The 24,974-nt window shown below is 47.9% G+C and overlaps 4 protein-coding genes across 7 annotated transcripts; all 4 read left to right on the plus strand.

Moving 5' to 3' along the window:
* The first annotated feature begins 1,830 nt into the window (after positions 1–1,830).
* LOC136472409 (auxin-responsive protein IAA25-like) lies at positions 1,831–7,396 on the plus strand. Of its 3 annotated transcripts, none has more exons than XM_066470119.1 (5): positions 1,831–2,839; positions 5,205–5,322; positions 6,018–6,622; positions 6,730–6,883; positions 6,996–7,396. In XM_066470119.1, exons 3-5 carry the CDS (start codon positions 6,133–6,135, stop codon positions 7,057–7,059), a joined length of 708 nt encoding a protein of 235 aa, XP_066326216.1. In that variant the 5' UTR covers positions 1,831–2,839; positions 5,205–5,322; positions 6,018–6,132; the 3' UTR covers positions 7,060–7,396. The 3 variants fall into 3 exon arrangements, with proteins under 3 accessions (XP_066326216.1, XP_066326215.1, XP_066326217.1); XM_066470118.1 differs by having other exon boundaries at positions 1,831–2,252; positions 2,324–2,839; positions 5,205–6,622; XM_066470120.1 differs by having other exon boundaries at positions 1,831–2,252; positions 2,730–2,839; positions 5,205–6,622.
* Positions 7,397–8,618: 1,222 nt separating this feature from the next.
* Positions 8,619–16,718, plus strand: LOC136476584 (uncharacterized). Of its 2 annotated transcripts, XM_066474468.1 has the most exons (9): positions 8,619–9,995; positions 10,080–10,527; positions 10,672–11,529; positions 11,645–11,722; positions 12,585–12,822; positions 13,331–13,409; positions 14,405–14,546; positions 15,346–15,648; positions 16,051–16,718. In XM_066474468.1, the coding sequence occupies exons 3-9, from the start codon at positions 10,753–10,755 to the stop codon at positions 16,261–16,263; spliced, it is 1,830 nt and encodes a 609-aa protein (XP_066330565.1). In that variant the 5' UTR covers positions 8,619–9,995; positions 10,080–10,527; positions 10,672–10,752; the 3' UTR covers positions 16,264–16,718. The 2 variants fall into 2 exon arrangements, with proteins under 2 accessions (XP_066330565.1, XP_066330564.1); XM_066474467.1 differs by having other exon boundaries at positions 8,619–10,527.
* Positions 8,987–9,445, plus strand: LOC136469272 (uncharacterized). The gene has a single exon (XM_066467529.1). It carries the CDS (start codon positions 8,987–8,989, stop codon positions 9,443–9,445), a length of 459 nt encoding a protein of 152 aa, XP_066323626.1.
* Positions 16,719–18,353: 1,635 nt separating the features above from the next.
* LOC136472410 (serine/threonine-protein kinase-like protein CCR4) lies at positions 18,354–21,605 on the plus strand. Its single transcript, XM_066470121.1, has one exon. It carries the CDS (start codon positions 18,536–18,538, stop codon positions 21,158–21,160), a length of 2,625 nt encoding a protein of 874 aa, XP_066326218.1. The 5' UTR covers positions 18,354–18,535; the 3' UTR covers positions 21,161–21,605.
* Positions 21,606–24,974: the final 3,369 nt, after the last annotated feature.

A 24,974-nucleotide genomic window follows, 5' to 3' on the forward strand; every position in this document is an offset into this window, starting at 1 on the left:
GAAATTGGATGTGGATCACAATCTCCAGCTCGTGTCACCAGATTCCTCACTTGGTTTTCTCTGCTCGGCTGTTCTTCCAGCTTGTGGCTTATCCTGACTGACCAAACAAATAAAGCTGCAGCAAAGTCATCTGCACTTCAGCTCTTGTACCCAAAAACAAAAGGGCATCTGCATTCTTGTGTTCTTGATAGTACAAGTTGATAGGATGCATGCAATACCTGATTCACAACTGCTGAACTGCATCCTTTCAGAGCATGCATGGAACTGCAGCTTTGGAGCAGCAGAGGAGAGCAAAACAGCACAAGTTTTTTTTTTCCTCCTCTCTTTTGGCACTAATTAATACTACTGATTTTTTTTAGAGTTCCAGGGATAACCTCGGCCCATTATTAGCATTGCTATTAGGACCAGAAATAGATTCAAGTGTTACAACACCAACATGGCTCATGAGTTATGAACCCTTCGGTTCAGATACAAGGGGAAAAAAGCCTACCACCGTCAACTAGCACACAAGAACTACAGCTAACTGACACTGGTTTTACACCCCTAAAATTGACCAAATGATAAAGGGACTATTGCCCTGACGTACTGTATTGCCAAATGAGTGCATCCTCAGTTAAGGTCATGTTAGATGCCAGCTGCACCACCAACATCCCATTGCTGATGCAGTTCAAAAAAAAAAAAAACATCCCACTGCTGATTTGATTTGATGTTCTGAACTGCAATCTTCTAATGCATGAACCATGTGTCAGATTCAGATCTCTAGTCAACGCCGCAAGTCACCCTTAGTGCATATCTGCATCATCCCCTTCCTACCATTGTTACTCCTACCTGTTTCACACCACAGCAGCACAGCTGAAAGGGTTGCTTCTTTCACAGCACAGTGAGTCAAGTTGCAGTGCGTGCATTTCGGCTTGCAACAGAAAGCTGAAGCCTGCCTGACTCCTCCAAATGTGCATGGTATATATTGCAGTTGCAGGTCGTTGTACACCATGCGTTGCACTTTGCATTAAGGTGCATGAATCCAATGCGTTGGATGACTGGACCGGACGTACCCCAGTTGAAACCTGCAAAGCTGTTGACCTTTTTTTGTGGAAAAAGAGGAAAAGGGGGGCAAGGAAAATCTTTACTAGATCGATTCAAGGGTGGCCCACGCCGGACAGGATCCAACCATCTATCGCCCTGTTGGTTTGGGCTTGTTTTGCTGATAAGCCGTACTTTTGCAGCCAACGAACAGAGGTTTCCGTTGCTCAGGTGTTCAGTTCATATGATCCAGTCCTTGCTGGCACTTTCGCATGCACTAGTTCCTTTGTCCAATAATAGGGAGTTCTTAGCTACCAAAAATGTATCATGTATCAGAAACCAACTCCAATTGCAACGAAGTACAGAAGGAAAATTAGAATGCCATGTATCCCTAGTCTTTTTTTTTCAGAAGACGGTAGGTATTTTTTTGTATGTGATCTAGAACAGTGAGGAACAAATGGATCTCAACACTAAGAAAGCTCTGTTTTTATATTATTTCCTGGGCATCCATTTTCAGAGGTAGAGAGAGAGAGAGAGAGAGAGAGAGAGAGAGAGAGAGAGAGAGAGAGAGAGAGAGAGAAGTTAAAGAGAGGAAAGGATTAAGGAGCGTACATATAATGATATGCAAAGTATATATGTTTGACATTCTAAAAGTCATGGATCGTATCTGCCATCAATCAGTTGACACGGACAGAAATTGTGCAGTAGGAGTAGGATCGGAATAGCACCGGTGGGATGAGCAACGAGGCTCGTCGCAGATCGCGGCAGACACGATCGGATCGTTGATGGGATGGGAATGGGGATGAGATGAGATGACGCTGCAAGTTGCATGCAACTAGTGGTGGTGGTGGTCACTCCAGCTGAACAAATCAAAGAGACCAGGATGTTCGTTCCATTCCAGAGATGGATTGGACCCTTGATGCCATTGCCATTAACATGTGTTTGTTGGGGAAGAGAGAGAGAGAGAGAGTGAGGAGGAGATGGAGAAGCTTGCATTAATTGCACCTCCAATCCTCCATGGCTATGGCTCTGCTCACAGGAACCAGACAGACACGACACTCTTTCAGCTGAGACCGACCAAAGCAAGCAGCCAATTCCTGGCAGGGCGAGCTCGCCCGGCTTGGATGGATGATTTTCGTCGAATCAGGCGCTCTCGCACTCGGGTGCAGGTGAGGTGGTGGGGATGCGCTTTGCGGCGGCGAGCCGGCGAGGGAGGCGGCGGCGGACGGCAGGTAGGATGAAGGCCACCCAGATCAAACTGATCCAGGGGCCTATATGAAAATATCTGTGTTGCGATTACCAGAGGGGGTCATTTGCAAGAACTGGGACTGGTACGAAAAGGCTCCACTCAGGCAAGCCGAGGTCGCCGGCGGCCGCCGCCGTCCATCCCGCTCTCGCCATCAGCCATCTCCTCCGCGCGGTGCTCGTACTAGCTTCCTCAGGGACGGCGGCACCCGCGGGCTGCGGTGGCGTGGCCCCGCCGTTGCGAAACAGATCACAGCTCGATCTCAAGCTGAGCAAGTGACCTCAGGGATTGGCATTCAGATTTCCTAACCTTTTCTCCTTTTTTTTTCTACTACTACTTTCTTTCTTCCTCTGTATGTATCCTTCGCCATTATCGATCGGCAGTAATATCCTCAGAAAATCTGAATGCCGTCGCATAACCTTTTCTTTGTCTTTTTTTTTTATAAAAAAAAATCGATTTTCAGACAAGGATTCAGACAAGTAAGGCGGATGGATGCCAATCTCGCCATAACTGTGCAATCAGGATCAACATTGGCGACAAGACAAGAGCTTCCGCAGACCAATAATATATGAGGTATCATATCATCACTATTATCTCCTTGTGAAACTGCTACCTGAATCTTTTCCATGCTCCAACCAATAATTGGAGGCTCCTGTAGTCTCACAGTTCGAAAGATCACACAACAAATCAGATCAGGAGCATCCTGACCCCCCATCATCATTGTGAGCCTGAACCTTATGCGGCGGTGTTCAGCACAAGTCAACAAAAGCTTCTGATCAGGTCCACTTATGTCGTCCTGGAAAAATGGCATGGAATGGAATGCACATCAGACATCGACATGTTTTGCTATCTGCATCCGCCTGTCAATCAATGCAAAACTGCCTACTCCTTAACCACTAAGCAAGAGATATTTGCTAAAGGGAAAGGGGATTATACATATATTCCAGTGGTGGCTACTGTTATATACTATATATATCATGATTTTTCTGATGGGATGGGATAGTACTCTTAGCTAGCTTGATGAGTAAACAAGCGATGATGATACGCGATTAGTAGGCGGGCCAATCATGGTAGAATTGAACTTACTTAGGGCTAGATAGCTAGCGTCCTACTTATAGGTTTAATTGTGCTTTATATTCCTTGATACAATACAAGAGATGATGTCCTGATAAAGAAGATGCATATATGCAAGTGGTAATAAAGCTGACTGGTGAAAAGTAGAGTGGCTTTCTAGTAAAGCTTCTTGTGTTACATGCATGTAAAGAATAGATGCTGGACGACATTATTATGTTAATAACATGGGCATGTGAGGAGCTGTCATTGTATAGAGAGGATCAAGAACAATGCAATAGTTACCTTTTTCTTGGTTTTATAAGTGATAGTACGATTCGATCGATCCTTAGGGGTCTACCTTTTGTTGTCAAATGTGGATTTTGAGGCATATGTAGGCATCATGGATCTTATGCCTTGCTTCTACATGTACACAAAACCAACTAAGAATAGATAACCCCACTTATCAGGTAGATCGGTCCAGTTTATATGTAACATAGCTAGGTAGTACAGATTCTTTTTGTTATGGTGAAAATTCTTGTCGTGTAGAGCAGAACCCAAGAACCGTGCAAAATTACTTTACCCAAAGTAAGTTACTGTTTTTTTCACAACCGTAAAATGTTCCCGACTTTATTCCTAAAGTAGTCGAATAAAGGAATGCTGTAACCAGAAATGCACTTTTCATTGTGGACAATAAGCACTAACGTTTTGATGTGCATAAAGAATTGCGCCTTTCTTTTGGCCTATCTAATCTAAGTATGAAATTTTCTTCATTTAAAACATTATGAAGAACTGCATGGCTGACTAATGTACTGGTAGCTACTCTACTCTACACTAGCAGCTCAGAATGTGTAGCTTGGTAAGTGTGGCACAGCCGGAACTAGTGCACAGTTGATTTGCAGTTGGATCACCACTTGTATATGTCAGATAACGTAAACATCTATATCACTACTACTCTTCCATTATGGAAAGAAATACGCTCTAATTTTGGAGTTTTATTTTCAAGAAGATGACATTCACTATATATGGTGGGAGTACAATAAGGAACATCTCTTTAGATGGTACCTATGGAATCAAATTTTGTTCACAACAGAGCTCCTCTGCTTCTTTTATTATTTTGGGATGTAAGCTCAGGGCAATGAGCACATAATTTTAGGTCCACAAGCTCTCTTTAAAAGTCTATATATATAATGCCGTGAAACAATGTAATAAGTGTCTTGATTCTTGAGATATGTTCAGGTTCAGTGTACACTTATGTATAACTTCCTAGCAAATTGTCATCAGGACCCTCAGGAAAAAGGGATAAATATTCGGTTAGAAAAAATAGATTTATTTGTAATGAGAACTATTCTTTTCAATTTGACACACAACAAGCGATATTGTTCTAGTGGTTGGAAACTGTTGCGGCTTTTGTTGGTTCTCTGCTGTGAACCACTTGTTGGTTGACTAGTATGCTGATTGTTGATCGAAAAAGTATACTGATACATAAGGAGCTAGTGCATATTTCACTTGCGGGTAGATTACTATGTGCAAAGCCAATAACATCAGTATCTATGTCAGTACTTTTCACTGCATATATATAAGACTGACTTCTAGTTTCAAGGTTTTCTTTTCAAGAAAATGGCATTCACTATGCTGGGAGCTCAAACAGGAATGCTGGATAAACTCTGAAATAGCATGTATTTTTTCAGAAATGGGATAAAATATTTTTCACAAGCATATATAAGCTTGCACTCACAGAAATAATAACAGGCTATCTATATCTCTCTCTCTCTCTCTGAAACCCTACATGATGCAATGGACCAAAAGAAAGAAAGCATCTTGAGACACATGTTCATGGCCAGTTGTTATTACAGTTACCTAAAAGTGCCTGCCAAATTTTCTGCAGGACAAGGCAAAAGCATAGCTCCAAGCATCACTTTCAGGGAAAAGACCGAAGTGGAGTGGACTGAACTTTCAGTTGGAGCTCCAGTAGCTAGCCACTGTGTCCCCCACACTACACAAAGGTCAGACAAAACCATACAAGCAAGAAGCAACTCTTGCAAACGATAAGGAGATGTCAATCCACTTGAACCACTCGCATGCATCTCGATCAGTGCGACGCACTCAAATCTCTTGATGAAGCTGCATGAACTGATGTGGGCACGTGTCGTGCATTGCGATTATCCTCTGCATGCTTCAACAATCCCCCTTGTGCTTCAACTGAAAATATGCTGCATGTAGTTCGATATCTTTTTCTATCAACAAACGGGGCAGAGATCCTGCCTTTGTTTCAGAAAAAAAGGGGGCAAAACTTGACCCCAAATTGTTACATGAACTTGATACATGTTTCATTTCATTTTCTTACCGTACTACTGGATCCTTGAAACTGCAGGTCTATGATCTATGCATGTTCAGAGCTCCAGACATGCAATGCATTGCCTTAATCAATGCAAATTTCTTTCAGTACTAGGCTTTATGCATTCCCTTAAATCAATTTTCTTTCAGTACTAGGCTTTATGTAAGGTCAGACTGAGTTACTCTTTACATATATTTTTTAGAGTTTTACTTGCACATATATGGCTTATCATTTCATTGTTCATATATACTTTTTGTTAGTCCCCCACTAGCTCACTTTAGGAGTACTTAGCAAGCACAAAGCCACCTAGCTTTCTTTCTCATCATCTCTGTGCCCTTTAATTGTTTCATCCATCCATCACAGTTGCCTCAACACCATAAAGAGCCACAAGCTAGCTCCTCTCCCACAAACACTCACCTGCTCTGCACACACCACACACCAAGTTATGTGCTAGAGCTGCAGCTTGGCATCAGAGGCCATGAAGAGCTCTTCAGCTGCACAAAGGCTGAAACTGAAACAGGAGCAGGGAGATGAGTGCAGCAAGATGCAGGGAAGTCGTGTCCTGATGAGCAGCCTTGAGCTCAGGCTGGGCATCTCTTCAGACAATGGCGCCGGCTGCGGCAGTGATCCATGGCTTGGTGTTGGAGTGCACCCCTGGAGCCTTGCTGCCAGGCAAGCAGAGAAGGTAGTCCTGGAGCAAGACCACCAGCGGCCTCCTCCGCAGCCGGTGGGATGGCCACCGGTGGGCGCGTTCCGCAGGAGCCACCTGCAGGCAGGCGCGAAGGCCGTGGAGGAACCAACGAGCAAGGTGAGGCCCGGCGAGCAGAGGCCGGCGCCGGCGACCACCATGTTCGTGAAGGTCAACATGGAGGGCTGCGCCGTCGGGAGGAAGGTGGACCTGCAGGCACACCGCAGCTACGCGTCGCTGTCGCGCGCGCTTCAGGCCATGTTCCATGGCTTCCTGTCAGGTCAGGGCAGAGCACGCACCCCTCGTCTTGCTTTGGGCATGTCTCGATCACCATGAGATGTGACTGTGATGGATGGATGGATGCTGTGTGTTGTCCTGCTTTTTCAGATGGTCAGTGGAGGATCGCTGGCAGAGAAGATGACGACGATGAGCAGCCGGAGCCGACGAAGAAGGGGGGCAATAAGAGCAACAAGAAGGCGTACATCCTTCTATACGAGGACAACGAGGGCGACCGGATGCTCGTCGGCGACGTGCCGTGGGAGTAAGTTGTCGTCGTTCCTGTTCTTTGGCACGTACGCTGGTAGATGTGTGTTAGTTGACTTGAGAGTCATTGTCGATGCTGAGCTTTGGACCATGGATGATGGATGTCGCAGGCTGTTCATGGCTTCGGTGAAGAGGCTCTACATCGCACAGGACCCCAGGAAGACGAAGATCTAGCTAAGGCTCCGTTCGGTTAGAGCAAATCCGGCCTTGGAAACATTCCGGCCGTCGAAGGCGTATATAAATTTTAGTAACGAATCCGGCCAGGAATGGTTCCTGGGGGTCGTTGCCAGGAAGCGAACGGGGCCTAAATTAGCTAGGGCCTAGGACTAAGAGAGACGTTGCTAGCTGCCTTTTTATTTCTATTCTACATAGCTCGAAGCAGATAGCAACAGTGTATGCTAGTGTTTAACTACCTCCCTTCTTCAATTATGTAATCCTGTCCAGCATCAGTTCATATACTGCGTAGTAGGCATCTCTAATCTAATATTAATATAGAGGAAATTTTGCTTAATGTCTCAGACTTTGGTGACTTATTAATCAATTAGCTAATGATGATGAGTTATTAATGGTTCTAAATGAAACCGCCGGCCGCGTTGTCATAAAACGTATCCAGGTTAGACTTGATTATGAGCCACACGACCCAACCAACTCGTTCGGGAAAGAAAAAACGACCCGACCCGACAGTATATCAGGTTGGGTTTGAGTCATGATTTTCGACCGGTGACTTAACCTAACCTGAAAACACCTGAAACAAAGAAAAACATAAGAGATAGCTTGGCCTGCCCTGGCCCGCCAGGCTCGAGCTAAAGATTGGCCTAACCCAAACTTGACTCGACACGATGTTTGATCAAGTCTAATTTAGATATCAGTCTGCAAAGTTGTTTAGATTTAGACAAACAAAACATACAAATTACAAGGGAAAAAAGGTCCATTGTATTCCCCAAGTAATTTTGTTTGTTCACTATAACCCGATGATACACAAAAGAGAACTACTACATCGTCCCAAAAAAATGTGTTAGTATATTTTTCCATATATTTCGTCAAACTAGAGATTTATAGATTTATTAAAAAATGAGAATGACGTATTACATTTTAGGATGGAGAGTACCAACTTAAGACATGTTTGGATCTCATGGTCTAAAGTGTACACTACTACAGAAAATTTAACCGAGACGAGCAAAAACGCTTAACCGAGGCGGGAAGTCATCCGCCTTGGTCCAAAGGTCACGATTAATCACTTCTTCATTCACATTGGGACATAAAAGGTAGCAACTAAATTTTAAACCACTTTAGCTAAGGAGGAGTGATTCTAATCGAGAAATGGTTCTCCATCAGAATAACTCCTCATTAGCTAAACAATAAAAATCTATACAAAATCTGGTGGGGACCAGACAAGAATCACTTCTTCATTCACAGTGGGACATAAAAAGAAACTCGCTTCTTATTGCCTCCTATTTAGGGTCTATTTGTAAAGCTCCACTCCTAGATTCTCTAGCTGCGCTCCTTGATTCTATGGTAAAATGATTCTACTTGATTTTGGTGGAGAGCAAGTGAAAATTGATTCTAGAATAATTCTGGTAGAGATTGAATCAGGAGCAGAGCCAGTTCTGTCCCCAGCATCTTTGGAGCAAATTCTCTGGACAATGTGACGGAACCAGAAAAAAATCCACCTATGGTGAACTTTATATACTAACTAATTTGTGTGACAGAGCAATCATACACAGGATAAGAGATAATAATGCGGTGTTCCAATTATACGAGCAAAGGAATTTTCATTCCTAATTAATCGATCATATATGTAACTGAAAGATGAAACTATCAATTAAAGCACCAATAGCTGCGACATGGAGAAGGGAGAAATCTCGTGAATCAGCAGCCCAGCACCGTTCCCACCAAGGGAATGATGAGAGAATGTTTGACCAGGAAGGGGGGTTCGGCCCGTTAGGGCGGACCGCACCTGGCGACCGCGCCCAGCGCCCCGCCGCCGCCAGCCACCCAGGCGCCGGCGGCCCCCTCCCCCTCCCTTTCCTTCTCTATCTCCACGACTCTCACTAGCCCCTCCTCCGCCGCCGTTTCCGGCCACAGGTCCGCTCCAATCAGGATGGGCCGACCCCTGTTCGGCGCGGCTGCCGACCCGGCGCCGGTGGCCCTTCCCTCCCCCACTCTCCTCCCTCCTCCAGTCGCGTCCGGTCTCCACCTGCCGTGCACACCGCAGCTGCAGGTTGATGCGGACGGCAGCTCCAGTGGTGCTTGCGGGATGGCCGCCCGGCCATCGCCACCGGCCACGGGGCCTGCGCCAAGCCCGCCGGCGGTTACAGATGGGCCGGCCCACCACCTCCCTCCGCTGGAGAGCTCGGCGGCAGCGCCGATGCAGCCAACCCCCTACGTGCCTGGCCATCCCGACGAACCTGGGTGTCGGGGCACGCGGCCCGCCGGCGGGTCCTCGCTCACGGGGGCCTCCGGGGCTCCGCCGCTGTCGAAGCCGGCAACCGCCATGGCGAGGGTGACCTGCTGCTCCACTGGACCAGATCCACTCGACGTCTTCCTCGTCCAGATCTGATTAGGGTAGGCGACCACTGCCCGGAGGTCGGTCCGGCGCGGCAGTCGGCCATGGGCGGCTCCCCACCGAGCCCGCAGTCCGCGCTCTCTCCCTTCGCCTCTCCCTTCCACCCACGGCAGAGCGCGGCGGGGCGTTCTAAGGACCGTCGTTGGGCGGACGATGGGTCTGACTCAGATGCAGAGCGGTCATCCAGTGCCTCCCCAATCTCCTACCTCGATGCTGCCCGTCGACAGCCAAAGACGCGAATGGCATCACCGCCGCCTGCGAGAGCTCCGCTGCGATCCATCGTCGTCATTGGCATACGTGGCGCTAGCGCCAAGGCGGGCAGCCTTGGCAACGACGGCGGGAGGCGGCGCCATTGGCATACACATCGCCGGCCACGACCTAAGTTGGTTCACGGCCTGCCTGTCCGGTTGGCCAATGGCCGCGTCCCTGCCCGCCAGTGCCTCGGCCGCCGTGGACGGGTCTCTGCCCCCAACCCTGATAGGCGCTGGGAGATCCTCCCCAGCAGGAAACACGACCGCAAGCTACCCCGGTTGCTGATATTTCGGTACTGGCCTTCAAGATGTCTCCCTGATTGTGCTCATTCGATGGAGGTAATCTTATCTACTGCGAAATCGGCTGCTGCTTGCAGGATTCTTCAAGGCCCACGAGATCATCTTCAGGGGCTTGGACAGCTACGGGGGCTTGGAAAGGCTTTCAGGGAGACCAAAGCTTGTGACGAAACAAATCAGACCCATCAAAGGCCCAATATGATAAGAAACAAATGCAGTCGAATTACAGGCCCGTAAGGCCCAACAGCCCAGTAGTAATGTTACAAGGCGGCCTACTCGCTGACTTGTGTCCCTCCCGGCCGTCTGCCACCCAACGAGCTTGGGCTCTGGCCTCTGGCTCTCCCCCCGCCTCCGTCTCCGCCTGACCGCCACCGCCTCCACCTCCGCCCGCCCGCCCGCCGCACCCGTTCTCTTCCCGCGCAACGCGCGTCCCCCGAGCTCTCCCTCCTCCTGCTGCTGCTGCTGGACGCGCGCCGGCCGGAGATCCTTGCGGCCCCGGGACCGAATTCCCCCTCCACCTCTCCTCCGGTAAGGAACCCTAGCTCTTCGCTTCCCCTCGGTGGGTTCGTCCGCCAGGCGATCCGTTATCGTCCCGTTCCGTGGAATTCCGCGCCTTCCCGCGCGGCGCAATCTGAGCCCGAACACTTGCTTCTCCCCCTCGTTTATTTGCAGCGCGTTCCTTTGCCGCGTCGGTCGATCCCAGCCGCCTCAGCTGCTGTTTGGCCGCCACCAAAAAGCAACAGCAGCACCACGATGAAGCGCAAGCGCGCCCGCAAGCCGGCGCGCAAGAAGGCTGGTCCGGCGGAGTCCACCTCGCCGGATTCCGCGTCCAGTCCCAGCACGGAGGCGTCGGACAGCCCGCGAGACCAGGCGGAGGAGGATAATAATAACGCGCCGCCCGTCGCCGATGCGGGGGCAGCAGTGCCTGAACCACCGCCTCCTCCTCCTCCTGCTCAACTTCAACCTTCTGAGCCACCTCGGAAGCCCAGCGCCAGCGCTCTGGCTAATCCTCCTGCGGACATAACGTACAGCAGGCCCAAGGTGGGAGCTGTGTACGGCCGTGTGAAGCTCAAGTTCAAGTCGTCCAAGACGGTGGACTCGCCGCTCCGCCCGCAGCAGCAGGATTCTTCGGAAGCTGAAGTGCCACCGCTTGCTGATGCTGGGAAATCGGAAGGCGCTGCTGTCCCTGAAGTAATCAAAAGAGCTGACGCGGAGAAGGCTGCGGTCGTGACGGATGGGCAGCAAGCAGACGGGCAAGGGTTGGAGTCGAGTGACGCGGATAAGGAGAAGGTGGCAAGGAAAGTAGGAGGCATTAAGATCAAGTTGGCGGGGCTGCCTTCTGGAGAAAACAGCACACCGGATCGGAAAGCTGATTCAGTAGTTGAGCCTCCTCCGAGCAAGCAGGAAGCTCTTTTGGAAAGCAAAAAAATGGAGGATGTGGTGGAGCTGTGGAGCTCACAGGAGTCAGAAGAAAAACAGTCTACTCCGGAACATCAGCGCAACGAGAAAGAGCTGGCTGCTGCACTTGAAGTGAGTAGAGTTCGGCTTACCTTTATGTGAGGTCTCTTGCGTTTTACCTATGAGAGATATGCTGAATCTGGATAATAAAGGTTATACTGAAACTCTGTTTGCACTTGTTTCTCAGGCTATTAAGAAAGTTATGAAGATGGACGCTGCTGATCCGTTCAATGTTCCAGTGGATCCCATTGCATTAGAAATACCTGTGAGTATTTTGTGCTACACATTGCAGTTTCTTTCGTTTGAAATACACAACTCTTCATCTGTTAAGCATGTCTTGCCTGTCCAATGTGGCACTCCAGCAATGGAAAACTGCCCTGCAAAACCGCCCCAGGGGGTTAATTAAACGGTATTTACTTTGACTAGATAAGGTGCAATATACCTGTTTTTTTAAGCTTCACCAAAGACTGTACGCCTTTCCAGATGAAATGACCAATAGGCTATAGCACATTGTAGTCTCATCCTTTGAGAAGTTATGGTAATAATATCGATCACTCACGCTGTGGGTTCAGAACTTCAGATACAGTTTCCATAAATGTGTGTCAAATTTTTCATTTTCCTTTAGTCTCTGTCTTTTGGTGGATTGATTATGTTATATATATATTGCTAATTCCATCTGCGGGGATCTAAGTTTTGGGGTAGTGCATTCAATTTGTCTTTTTCTTAGTACTAGTATTTAAACTTCTATCATGAGAATGCTTATCTAACTAGGATGAAAGGTTCACCTTTTCTTATGACACTGGGAGCAAAACCCTATCAGGGTAGATTAACTTGCCTGTAACAACAGTCCTGCATCCCAGGTGCATATTGCGATATATGGAACATAGATAAGAGGGCAAGGAAAGCTATTGCAACCTCAAACGTGGATAAGTTCAGCTGCAGTTTTTATTTTCCTTTTGTTTCTTGGATTTCTCTATCTATGTCTCCTGGCCTTTGTCTTAACCCAAGTACCTGGCTATATAAGCATATGCTTATAGATCTACTGCTGTTGAAAATATATCTTTTGCCTATTCTTATTTCGTTCACTTCATCTGTTTCCCAACCCTAACACATATGAAACTTTGTAGGATTATTTTGATGTTATTGATACTCCTATGGATTTTGGCACAATATGTCAAAATTTGGAACGTGGTGACAAGTATATGAATTCGGAGGATGTATATAAGGATGTGCAATTCATATGGGATAACTGTATCAAGTACAACAGTAAAGGCGATTACATAATTGAGCTTATGAAACGGGTCAAGAAGGGCTTCATGAAATATTGGTTGGCCGCTGGCTTGTATTCTGATGTGCCAGACAGCGGTATGTATTGGATATCTGACAGCTATCGTCATTTGTCCTTAATTTACTTCTGTTCAATGTTTGACTTGATTCGATTCTTGTCAACTGCTACTATTTCAACTTTCAAGTAGTGTACAAATGAGATCTTTTATATATGTCATCAATGTCTATTTTATCATTGATTCATTTGCAGGACATTTATGATTTATTTTAAAATAATTCAGTGAGCAGTGAGGAAAATTGATTCATTTGCAGGACATTAATGATTCATTTTAAAATAATTCAGTGAGCAGTGAGGAAAATAAGCTTATTGCATCATGTACATCTAATGTTCATGTAGCCAGATTTTTTTGGAACTTCTGGATTATAATAATGAACTAAGGATGCGACCATTGCACCCTCCTTGAGCATTTCGGTGTAATGGAAAACTATTCTTACACAACTGTCATTCATTTCGCATCTATAGTTTTTCTTTTACCTTTTACATGTGCATCCGTTCAAATATATGATTTACCCATATGTTGTGTAGGCGGCAATGACAACACTGGCGATGAGGATGCCAAAGGCCACTCAAAGAACAAGGCTAAGAACAAAAGGCGACGCCCAGGGTATGCCATTAATGTATCCTGCAGCTGCATTCAAGTTCTTAATCTATTCTAGAGGCTAAACTATCATGCAGCGAAGCTGATGTGCCATGCAACTTTAGCACACATATAGAATGGGAAAATTGTGATGTATTGTGGTACTGCTAAAGAGAGGATGGAAATCAAGGCAAATATTCGACGGGGAAAAAAGATGACCTGCCCCATTAGAGCACATGATAGGCATTCTGCAACGTTAACACTTTGATAGGTTATGACTTACCCTTTTAGTCTTATGCCAAATGCTGGTGTGGATTTTTCAACTTGGTTTTGGGATGCTTATGCATGAAATTTACTTCCTTATAAAGTCTCGGTTCCTGGTGGTGCGTTCTGCACCACCATCCCATCACATGAAACCGGCGCTGACAGGCGACACTGCCCTGACATGCATATTGGCTTCTTAGTTAAGAATAAGCAGAAAACTGGATATTCAAAGATCATAAGAAAAACCATGCATCTCTTCTGAAACCGTCCACCTCTTCCGGGTCTTTCTGTGCTATTCCATTTCCATTTCGGATATTGGATCAAATAATTTTTTTACATAGCCAGCCTATATTCTCTTGCAACATGTTAAAAAGAGTATTGATTTAGACCATCACTACTCAACACTAAGAGCATGTTTAGTTATTCCTCTTAGAAACACTAGGGGTGGAGCTTGGTTAAGGCCAAAGTGGGCCATGGCCTCCCCTGCCAATGCAATTTTCCACTAGTTAAACAGTGAAGTTGGTGCTGTTCATTGTTGTTTAATTCAGAATTCTATGAACTGCCCCCATCTATTTCTATGGTCAAGCTCCGCCACTGCAACACTGGAAGTTTCCTGTGACGTTTCTGTTGAAAGTTGCATTGGTACCCGCAACGCTTTAGAAGATGTTGTTTAGTGTTATCTCGTTTACTTTTTATTTCCTAGGAGGGCCCTGTTGACTATATTGTTTGGTGTTCTTACATGATGTGTTTGACTGCAGGAACGATCGCCACAAAAGTGACTGCATATGTGCTGTTTGTCAAGTTACAAGGCGTAAGAAAGAAAGGGATGAAATATTGGCTATTATAGATAATGAAACTGCTGCAATGGATAGTAACACTTCTGAGCAGCAGGACATGGAGGTTAGCTTGCACATCTACATCCTTTTATTTCTTTTGTTATGCTTTTTGGTCAAGGGTCTTCCCAAATGTGTGTTAGTTTTATTTCTCCATGTTTCTGTTGCCATTTTGGTGTTCTGATAGACTCATATAACACTGTTTTCAATTGAACAACCATGCCTCTGTTATCTGCAACTCTTTGTCGCCAACATCAAAGTTGTATACTCATTTTATAGTGTGTTCAATGGAATAAGCATGCCTCAAAGTTGTATACTCATATTACAGTGTGTTCAATCGAATAAGCATGCCTCTGCTGTCTGCAATTTTCTGTTTCTGAAAAACTTGACCAACCTAGGAGGCTAGGTGGCTTCTTAATTAAGAAGAAATAGCACCCAAATTTGCCAATTTTCTGTTTCTGCTTTCTGAACATCAAAGTAATGCTTACATATCAAGATGATGCTTGGTATGTAGTACATGTGCTTGACTTGTTCCAAGTATCATTTTTGGCTTTTGTAGTTGATTTTCTCACTGTACACTTAGTCATGGCACAATTGATGTTTTTTACTTTTTTACTCTCTGTACTACATATTGTGATGTTCTTATTCTCAGAGTGTAAAGGACTAGAGACAGTGTTTGAAAGGTGACTAGGCGACCAGGCGAGTGCTGGGTCCTCCTGGACGCCCAGGCGACAAGGCGCCACTGTTTGCCAAGGCAAGCTGGGTACGCCTGGACGCCTAGGCGCCGCCTTCGAAACACTGACTAGAGGTGTTTTCAAGCATGCAGGCTATCTTCATCTTGAGCTAATATGTGCTTTGCATGTCAGGGAAACTCTGGTGCTAATAATCTTGGTAATCATGACACTTGCTCTAGCCAGGAGCAACCGTCACAAACTTATGTGTACAAAGAGATACCAGAAGCAAACGATTCTGGGATTCGGATGGAAGATGTCGGAAAGTTCTCCATTGATCAGACATCTAGTTTGCCGCTTCCTGACTATGAAGACGAGGGTTCCAGACAATACTTGGAGGAAAAAGGGCAGGCTGAGTATAGATATATGAACAGTAACGAAGAGCACACCCCCACTCAGCCTAATGAGTACTCTGATGTTGAGCATCACCAGCAAAAGGTAACTGTAGCCAGACTTCCAGGACATCCTCAGCATTTTGTTTCCATGTATATCTTGTCATTATTATTTGATAGTATGCTAGGATTAGTAGAGGCTAAAAAAGTTCTCTATAAGCTATATTGCTTAGTGGTTGGGATCAGTTGATTAACAGTTTGACTTCATTCCTCATCTTGTCCTATGTCTGCTCGAGTGTCACCTGGGCAATTTGGTTTTGGTCCCACTCACATGTCCTGTCGGGTACACCTGTTAGTGGCATACTGTCTCTGTGCTGTTTCTCTTTGTTATGACCCACAAATCTTAAGTAGTACCAGAGGCAATCAGTATAGTGGGCACAAAGTCATTGTTGCATGCCTATGAATCTACGGAAAAGGTTAAGCTCACTTTTGTGTCATGTCATCACAGGGACAGACAGAGACCAGCCAAGAGGTTGAAATGGAGGAGGATTATCCTATGCAGCAGGAGAACCCTTCATTCCTTCAACTCTGTGCGAGCCTCTTCCCCAGCAACGGGAGCACCACTTTCAGGGTGCGACATTCCCTGTTCCGTCCGCGACGCCGAGCTCCGGTGAAGACAAGCCCTCTGCATGTAGCCATGGCGGCGATAATGAAGCGTTAGGAATTTCTCAGGCTCGGTTTCGTGTGAAGAGAAGCTCCAGGCAGCGGTGCTGACTTTGGCAAAGCTGTACCCTGAAGACATGGAAGCAGGTTGGAATGTTGAGGCCGATTAGTCTATACATACATGTGGGTGCGAGATTAGTTGAGGAATGCCCATCTCTGTTGTCTGCATATGGGATTCAGAATTCTGTTTGATTTTTCTATGAGGCTAATTGTGGTGGCCACATGTTGGTCCATTGCTTGCCGCCCTGGAATAGGGCTGGCCTGATGAAACACCCTCCTATTATAATTTGATGATCTAGGGTTTGTTTATTGCCTCGGCAAATTCTTCTCCCCAACTGCTCACCTGACCAGAGAAAAAAGAGATGCTCTTTGCTCAAACAGAAGTTCAACTGGGATACATACATGATTGACAATCCAGACTTGAATATTTGCTGTGAATATTATAACACATTCTGGAATCAGTCGGGTCCTAAACCTGTCACCTACTCCTGTGAATGTGAGGTGCCTTGAGACTAGCACTGCATTATATGATAAGAATGGCGCATGGGCACGTGGCACATCCTGTATGGCCTGGCCATGGCTTCTCTCTGATTCAGAGGTGATCACTGATACACAAAAGCCTCTGCTCATCGCTTAACGCTTGTCGTTTGATATGATACACCTGAATGGTAAGGACCTAACCTAACCATGAACAGTGATGCTTCTGCTGCTTTGGTTGGCAGCGCACAGTGAAGAGGAAATCTGTGCCATCCCCATTCTTGAAGGATGTTTAAGCATCCCGGGTAATCTTTGCTGAATGACTTTTTTTTTTGCAGTAATGACTTTTGGCGGTACAGGTTGTTCCCTTCTTGAGTAAGGCCCCGTTTAGTTCCATCCAAAAACCAAAAATTTTTGCGCAGTACCCGTCACATCGAATTTTGCGGCACATGCATGGAGTACTAAATGTAGACGAAAAAAAACTAATTACACAGTTAGCCGAGAAATCGTGAGACGAATCTTTTAAGCCTAAATAGTCCATAATTGGACAATTTTTGCCAAATAAAAACGAAAGTGCTACAGTAGCCAAAAGCCAAAAATTTTCGGAACTAAACGGGGGCCTAAGTTAAGTGAGCTGTAAACCTAACCAACCTCGAGTGTACTGCAGGCAAGTAGGTGGAGTACGTATGTTCCAAACCTTTCCATCCCAACTGCCAATGCAGACCCTTGTTGGGAATGAATGGTTGGTTGCTCGTGGAATGAAACAAAGAGGATGCGTGTGTGTACGTGTGTGTGTCTGACAAATCCTTCCTCTAGTAGGTTTCTTTGGTCGGCTGATGACACGAGAAAGAATCGAAAAGAGTACAATTGCAGAATGGGGAAATGAAATCCGTGTTGATCCAGAAACTCGATGGCTGGCTGGCAAGTGGTCTGAAGAGAGGAGACGAGAAGAGAGCAGAGGAGGCAGACAAAAATTGAGAGCATCAGAGCATCTCCAAGAGTTTGACAAATTTTATTTGGCAAATCTTGTGATTTGCCAACTCCTAAAATTATATGTCAAGTAAAAAAACAATCCATCTCCAAGAGTTTAGCATTTTTGACTTGGTAAAATAAAAAAAACCCGTTAACAAAACGAAGAGGCCCGCTAAGCGAACGAAGAGCTCCGCTAAGCGAACGAAGAGCCCCGGATGCCAAGCCGTATACGCGCGCGTATATTTGCGCGCGCGGAGGGAAGATTTGCCAAGTTGCTATTGATGCCAAGTTGTTTTGCAAAACTGTTGGAGGCTATTTTTTCTTATTTTGCCAAAATTATATGGATGCCAAGTTGAGATAGCAAACTCTTGGAGATACTCTGAGCAGGGTACTCTTATCCAATCTCCATTGACACTTGAATTTGAACGGACCAAGTCAAGTCTACCTAACAAACCCCAAAACCTGCAACCTCGCCGGCCTCCCTCCCTCATCATGAACTCGTCGTCTCTAGAGCCTGCAGCAGAAGTTTCTTTATATCTTTAATTAAAGAAAGAAAAGGAAAAAAAAAAGAAATGTTAGGAAAATTTCACGGAAACGCGTTTCTTTCCAGCAATGCGCCCACCTACTAGAAAGAAACAAAAAGCGACATCCAAGCAAAAGCCAGCGCACCCACTCTCCCACCTCTCCCGTCCCCTCGATTCCCGATACCCCGATTCCTTCCTCCTCGCTCGCGTGCCGACGTGCCGTCGCCGTCCACCGCGGCAGGGCAAGCAACGGCTGCCTCGCGCGCTCATGTCGTCTTCTCCCTCCGGGTGCCGCCAATGTCTAGCCATGCCCACGCCGGCCACCGCCGTCGTCTTTTCCTCCTGAGGAGAACGAGCACCAGCACTAGGCTTCCTTACCTCCTCGTCCTTCTCGTCGCCGTCGTCTTGATCGCCGACGTGTGCACGGCGTCGCGGCAGTTCTCGACGGTCGCAATCTCCCACGCGCCCAACGCTACGCTCGTCTGCGCGCTCGTCACCATCAGCGCCGCCGGCGATGACGCGGGAGGAGCGGGGTCGTCACCAGGCTCCAAGCTGCACTGCACCTCGCACCCCGACGGCCAGCAGTTCGTGTACCCGTCCGCGGACATCCCCTACAACGCCATCGCGGCCGGGGCCGACTTCCTGTGCGGCCTCATGGCGCCGCTGGGCGGCCACGCCGCCATGCGCTGGTGGTCCTTCTCCGAGGAGTTCGCCGCCAACCGCTCCCGCCCCGTCGGCCGCCGCCTCTACTGGGGCCCCTCGCTGCGCTCGCTCAACGCCGGGGGATCCCACGTCTGCGGCCTCTCCGACGACCACGACCCCGCATGCTGGGAGTGGCCGCACCTCGACCTCCCGAAAGGCCTCGACTTCTCCCGCATCGCGCTGGGCCACGACTTCCTCTGCGGCATCGACAAGCGCGACAATACCAGCATGAGCTGCTTCGGCGGCATGACGGCGCCGTCGCTCACCCCCACGCCCGCGGCCTTCAATACCCTTGCCGCCGGCCACCGCCACGCGTGCGCCGTCGACTCCGAGGGTGGCTTCGGCTGCTGGGGCGACGGCGACGTCCCGGACGTGCCGGCGCACGAGCTGCCGGGCGACATGCTCTCCATGGCGCTCGGCAACGACACCACCTGCATCCTCTCCGGCAGCGGCCGGGTCCAGTGCTGGGGCGCCGTACAGGTGCCGGACCAGTACAGGAACACGGATTTCCTAGCCATCGAGGCCGACGGCGACGCGGTGTGCGGCATCCTCAAGAGCAACTACTCCGTCGCGTGCTGGGGGAGAAGCGACCGGTTCGGCACCGGCGGCAGCCTGGTCTACAACAGCACCATGCCCGGCGCCTGCGCGCGCAAGAAGAGCTGCCCCTGCGACATCATCTCCGGCTCCGGCGCGCTCTGCGGCTCCGGCGGTGCCGAGGACGGCGAGGAGCTCGCCGTCTGCCAGGCCTGCCCGTTGCGGCTGAACGCTTCCAGGATCCTCATTGCCAACGAGAGGGATGTATCGGCAGCCGTAGACGACAGCGGGAAGAAGAAGGCCAAGACCCTGACCGTCGCCCTCAGCGTGGGCGGCGTCGGCGCCGCGGTGCTCGCGGCTGCTGCGGTGGCGCTCTACCTCGTGGCGTACAGGAAGCGGGACAACAACAAGAAGACGCTGACGCTGCGCCTCGGGGAGTCGTCGTCGCGGCGGCTGTGCCGCGACGTGGAGGCCATGGTCATGCCGGCGCCGCAGGTCTCGCCGCTCCGGCCGGCGCGGCCGCTCGGGTGCGAGGAGTTCACGCTCCGGGACCTGTCGCGCATCACCGACGGCTTCTCGGTGGAGAAGAAGATCGGGAGCGGCAGCTTCGGGTCTGTGTACCGCGCCAAGCTCCCCGACGGGCGCGAGGTGGCCATCAAGCGTGCGGAGCGTAGCGGCAGCGGCGGCCGCCGCCGGCGTCGCTTCGACGCGGAGCGCGCGTTCCGCGCGGAGCTGCGGCTGCTGTCGCGCGTGAACCACCGGAACCTGGTGCAGCTGCTGGGCTTCTGCGAGGAGCGCGGCGAGCGCATCCTGGTGTTCGAGTTCATGCCCCACGGCGCGCTCCACGACCACCTCCACGGCAGCGGCAGCAGCAGCAGCAGCAGCGGGTACTCGCCGCTGTTCGCGTCGTGGGAGGCGCGGCTCCGGGTGGCGCTGGACGCGGCGCGCGGCGTGGAGTACCTGCATTGCTACGCCGTGCCGGCCATCATCCACCGCGACGTGAAGCCGTCCAACATCCTGCTGGACGGCGAGTGGACGGCCAAGGTGTCGGACTTCGGGCTGTCGCTGGCCAGCGGCAGCACGGCAGCGGCCGCCGCCGCGTCGTCGTCCGCGACGGCCGGCACGGTGGGTTACATCGACCCGGAGTACTACCGGCTGCAGGAGCTGACGGAGCGCAGCGACGTGTACAGCTTCGGCGTGGTGCTGCTGGAGCTCGTCACCGGCCGCAAGGCCATCCACCGGACGAGCCAGGACGGCAGCGGGTCTCCCCGGAACGTGATCGAGTTCGCCGTGCCGGCGGTCGAGACGGGCAACATCACGAGGATCCTCGACGAGCGCGTGCCGCCGCCGCGCGGGCACGAGGTGGAGGCCGTGGCGCGCGTCGCCAAGATCGCCTCGGAGTGCGTCCGGCCACGGGGCCGCGCCAGGCCGATCATGTCCGAGGTGGTGGCGGAGCTGGAGTGGGCCGTCACTCTGTGCGAGGAGTCCGTCGTGGCCAGCGCCGCCGCGGCCGCCGGCGGGCAGAACAGCTTCCGGCACGGCGGCTCCGACCTGTCGCGGTCGCGGTCGCGCTCCGAGTCCGACGATCCGAGCCCGTTCCACACCCGCGAACTCGGCTTAGGCTTCGGCTTCGGCCTCGGCTCGAGCCGACCCATCACCCATGGCAGGTCTCACTCAACAATGTAAAATCATGTCTTTTTGTCTTTTTTTTCCACGATTGGTATACATACATAGGCTGAATTAGTTGGTGTCCATAAAAAAATTTAATTTTTAAAAGGGAAAAAACAGAGAGGGAGAAAAGTTCTTCGGATGGATCGTTTCTTATATGAATTGTTCCTAATTTAAAGTTTTGAGTTGTATAGATGAGAAAAAATCTCAGTGAGTGTTTGACCAAATCTGACATGTAGTATGTAGAGGAGAAGGGATTGGAGATGTGGGGGAGGTGTCAGTAGGGGAGAAAGAAAGAAGCTATTTTTTTATTTATATATATATATATATATATATATATTTTTTCTTTGGGGTTGGTAGAGGGTTTAGAGAAGAAGATACAGCTGTGACGTGAGGTGTGGAGATGTAACAACTGTACTTAACCAACTGGTGTTATACAATCACACATTTGGAATGGGTTCAATCATCAGACGTACAACCAACTGGTGTTAACCAACTTGTATGACAATACTTTGCTGTTCCTTTACATTAATTTCTAGCAAATAGTTGTTGTTCTGCATGCTCCATATAATTTTGATCTTCTCTTGCAAAGAAGTGAGAGAGAATATTTTAACTTAAATATTTCCTACCTTGAATCCTAAACGATTTTGTGAGGAAACTTGTAACTAATTAATTCCACTGGTTTGAATAGGGTTGTCCAAGTGTGTTTTTTTTTTGTTTCCACCGTACGATATTTTTGCTTAGGTAGATATTTGCTTACAAGAATTCCATGACTAATGAGAACATTTGCTTTTGAGTAGGGTGACACTAACACTGTTTTTTTGTGGATAATAATAAAATAGAAAGAGGGTGGAAAATGGGGACGGGAGAACGACCCCATTTATTAGTGCTTGTTTGGAAAACGTAGCAATTAAGCAATCTCCTTCAACCTTGTTTCATCAAAATCTCCTTCAACCTTGACGTATTGAAAATGTTGGAGGTAGAAAATCAGTTCATTTTTCACTCCAATCTACGTGGATTGAGAGGGACTAAGTAAGTCGACCAAACAATGCATTATTTATGTGGCGTTTTCGTTCGTTGCCCCAACAATTTTGGCAAGATGAAGTAGTCTACTTGATGTGGAAATTATTGGTTGCAGCCTGATACCAATAGTCCACTAATTGTCGTCTATAAAAGTCACGACAAGGCTAAATAAGAGATATTAGAATCTACTCATGCATCAGGTTTAGCAAAACTTCCTTGCAGCTTACGCATGGAAGCATTGAATTGCAAACCAATTCGGTGCCGTGCATGCATGGTTGTCCAATTAAAACGCCAATTAGTTATTCCATCACCTATCGTCCATCATCATCAAGGTAGTAATAAGAGCCATTTGGTGGAGGCTCTACCCACTTACCAAACCATCGATCTGGTACTATATATCTGGCGTCAGATAAAAGGACATAAATACATACCCCCTCTGTATTGGTAATTCAAGTCGTTTTAGACAGCGACACGATCTACGAAACATAACTTTGACATCTTATTTTTACAAAAAATATTTATTGGAAAGTGATATATGTATATTTTTATGAAAGTACTTTTCAAGATAAATCTATTCATATGGTTTTCACATTTCTAAACTCAACAACTCAAAAGTTATTAATGATTTATATTCTCAATATTTGACCCAAGCAGACTTGTCCAAAACAAGTGTTCGGCTGATCGAAAAGCCGCTTGTGCTGGTTTGTATGGCTGGTTTTTTGAGAGAGAAAAATACTGTACCGTGGCTTATAAGCAAGCAAATAAGCTGGCTTATACAGCCAGACGAACAATAAGCTGGCTCCCGTTATATTTATTATACGTCTAGTAAATAACCTTCACGTGTGTGCGTCGTGTGTAAAATATGTTTGACTAAAAACATAAAAAACTCTCGTGCATACCGGTTTTTTTTTTTTACCCTTGACGGAGGTAAATCCTGTTTTTTATAAGAATAGACTCGTACGTGCACACTGTTTCTTGTATGAAAACGGAGAGGGTGGCAAATTAAAAAGGAACGGAGGACCGTGTCCCTCCTACTCTAAAAGCTTATTAGGTACTAGGTCACAGGAGATACCAGTACACCATGACAGCAGCAAGGTACGTAAATCTGAAAACAGCCGAGAATTGGATTCCGTCCACACAGCTACACTAGCTAGACCGCTTCCAGGACGGAACCAGCCCAAGGGAAGGGGACAAAGAGACGGAAAGCACAAAGCTAAGCTCATCAGCAGCACTCTAGGTGTTGTCGTGTTGAGAGTTTGTTTGTGCTAAAAGGATAGGGCGAGGTCAACTCAGCTCCTGGGATCAGGGCCGGGTCAGGTCAGAGGAAGCCGGGATTCAGGTCTGGTCAGGACTGGCTCCAGGTCAACACCACGTCAGACAAAGCTAGCTGTAATTTGAGACTTGATCCATATGCTTTGCTATTGGACTCTTCCGATCCGATTATATATAAATAATAATAATAATATATAAATGTTCTCAAAGACGAGGTTGGGTTTGCCAGCAGACAGGCACCGTCTCTGCCTCTCTGCGGCTCTGCTGTGTGTAACTGTCTGGACGCAGGAAAGGAGGAGCAGCTAGCGACAGACCGCACTTACTGGCCAAAACAAGATGATAGGAATATCGATCGTGGGAAACGGGAAACTGGCGCCGAAAGTTCGTGTGCCGCCGGCCGCGTATAGGGATTAGATTAGAGTTTATACTCATGTTTGATGGAGAGGATTTCAATTTGACCTAGTTGCTTTTGTACGCTTTCAGATTCAGAAAGTAGTAAGTTTCGTTCATTGATTTCTGGGGCCGTCTCTCATCTGTCGTATTGTGTGGAGTATACTCAATCCTACAGGCGGCTACTACATGTTTGCTTGTTTATATTAACACTCTCCCTGTCAACACTCTCACTTTCATGATGTGTGCCTGGCTCTGTGCTGTGGCTGCCAGCTTATAGAAAAACCGAAACGACTTATAATTCAGACTGGAGTACTTGATTAACATTGTTACTTATAGCCAATGGACACACATATGTACCGTCCCAAAAAGAATAAAAAGAATTCATTACTCATTTTCGAGTATTAAAAATATGATAATACTCTGAACCGGGCGTCCGTCCGCCCGGACGCTCCGTTGCTGAGCCACGACGCCAGGCCAACAATCCACGCTCCTTCGTTTCTAAAAAAACTACCCATCTACTTGTTCATATCCACTCGTTCCTCTTCCTATAGCTCTTATCCGCTCGCCTGCTAAAAGGCTCTAATGGCTAGAGGGGGATAAATAGCCTATTGAAAATTTCTAAAACAACACTTAGCAAATATGTTAGACAATTAAACGGCGAAGCGAGTGTTGCGCTAGCCTACTAAAAGAGCAAGCCACCTACCACAATTCTAGTGACTATGATCACTAAGCACATAAGTTGCTAAGTCACTACACTAAGTTAGTGAGCTCTCAAAGGCTAACTAAAGAGCCTCACTAACCAATAGACCCGACACAAGCTAGCTCTCAAAACTAATTACACTAAAGAGCTTAGCTACACTAAGAATGTAAGACAAGAGAGGTGATGATGTTTATACCGACGTGTCGAGAAGTGTGCCAATCACAAGATGGAGACAATCAATCAATCACAAGACAACCAATGAAATCCTCGGACAATGATGAGACACGATTTTTTATCGAGGTTCACTTGCTTGTAGGCAAGCTAGTCCTCGTTGTGGTGATTCACTCACTTGGAGGTTCATGCACTAATTAGCATCACACGCCAAACCCGCAACCGGGTTCCGCACAACCAACACAAGATGAGGATCACACAAGCCACGAACAA

Source organism: Miscanthus floridulus, chromosome 8, assembly GCF_019320115.1.
Source record: "Miscanthus floridulus cultivar M001 chromosome 8, ASM1932011v1, whole genome shotgun sequence".
Classification (NCBI taxonomy): Eukaryota; Viridiplantae; Streptophyta; class Magnoliopsida; order Poales; family Poaceae; genus Miscanthus; species Miscanthus floridulus.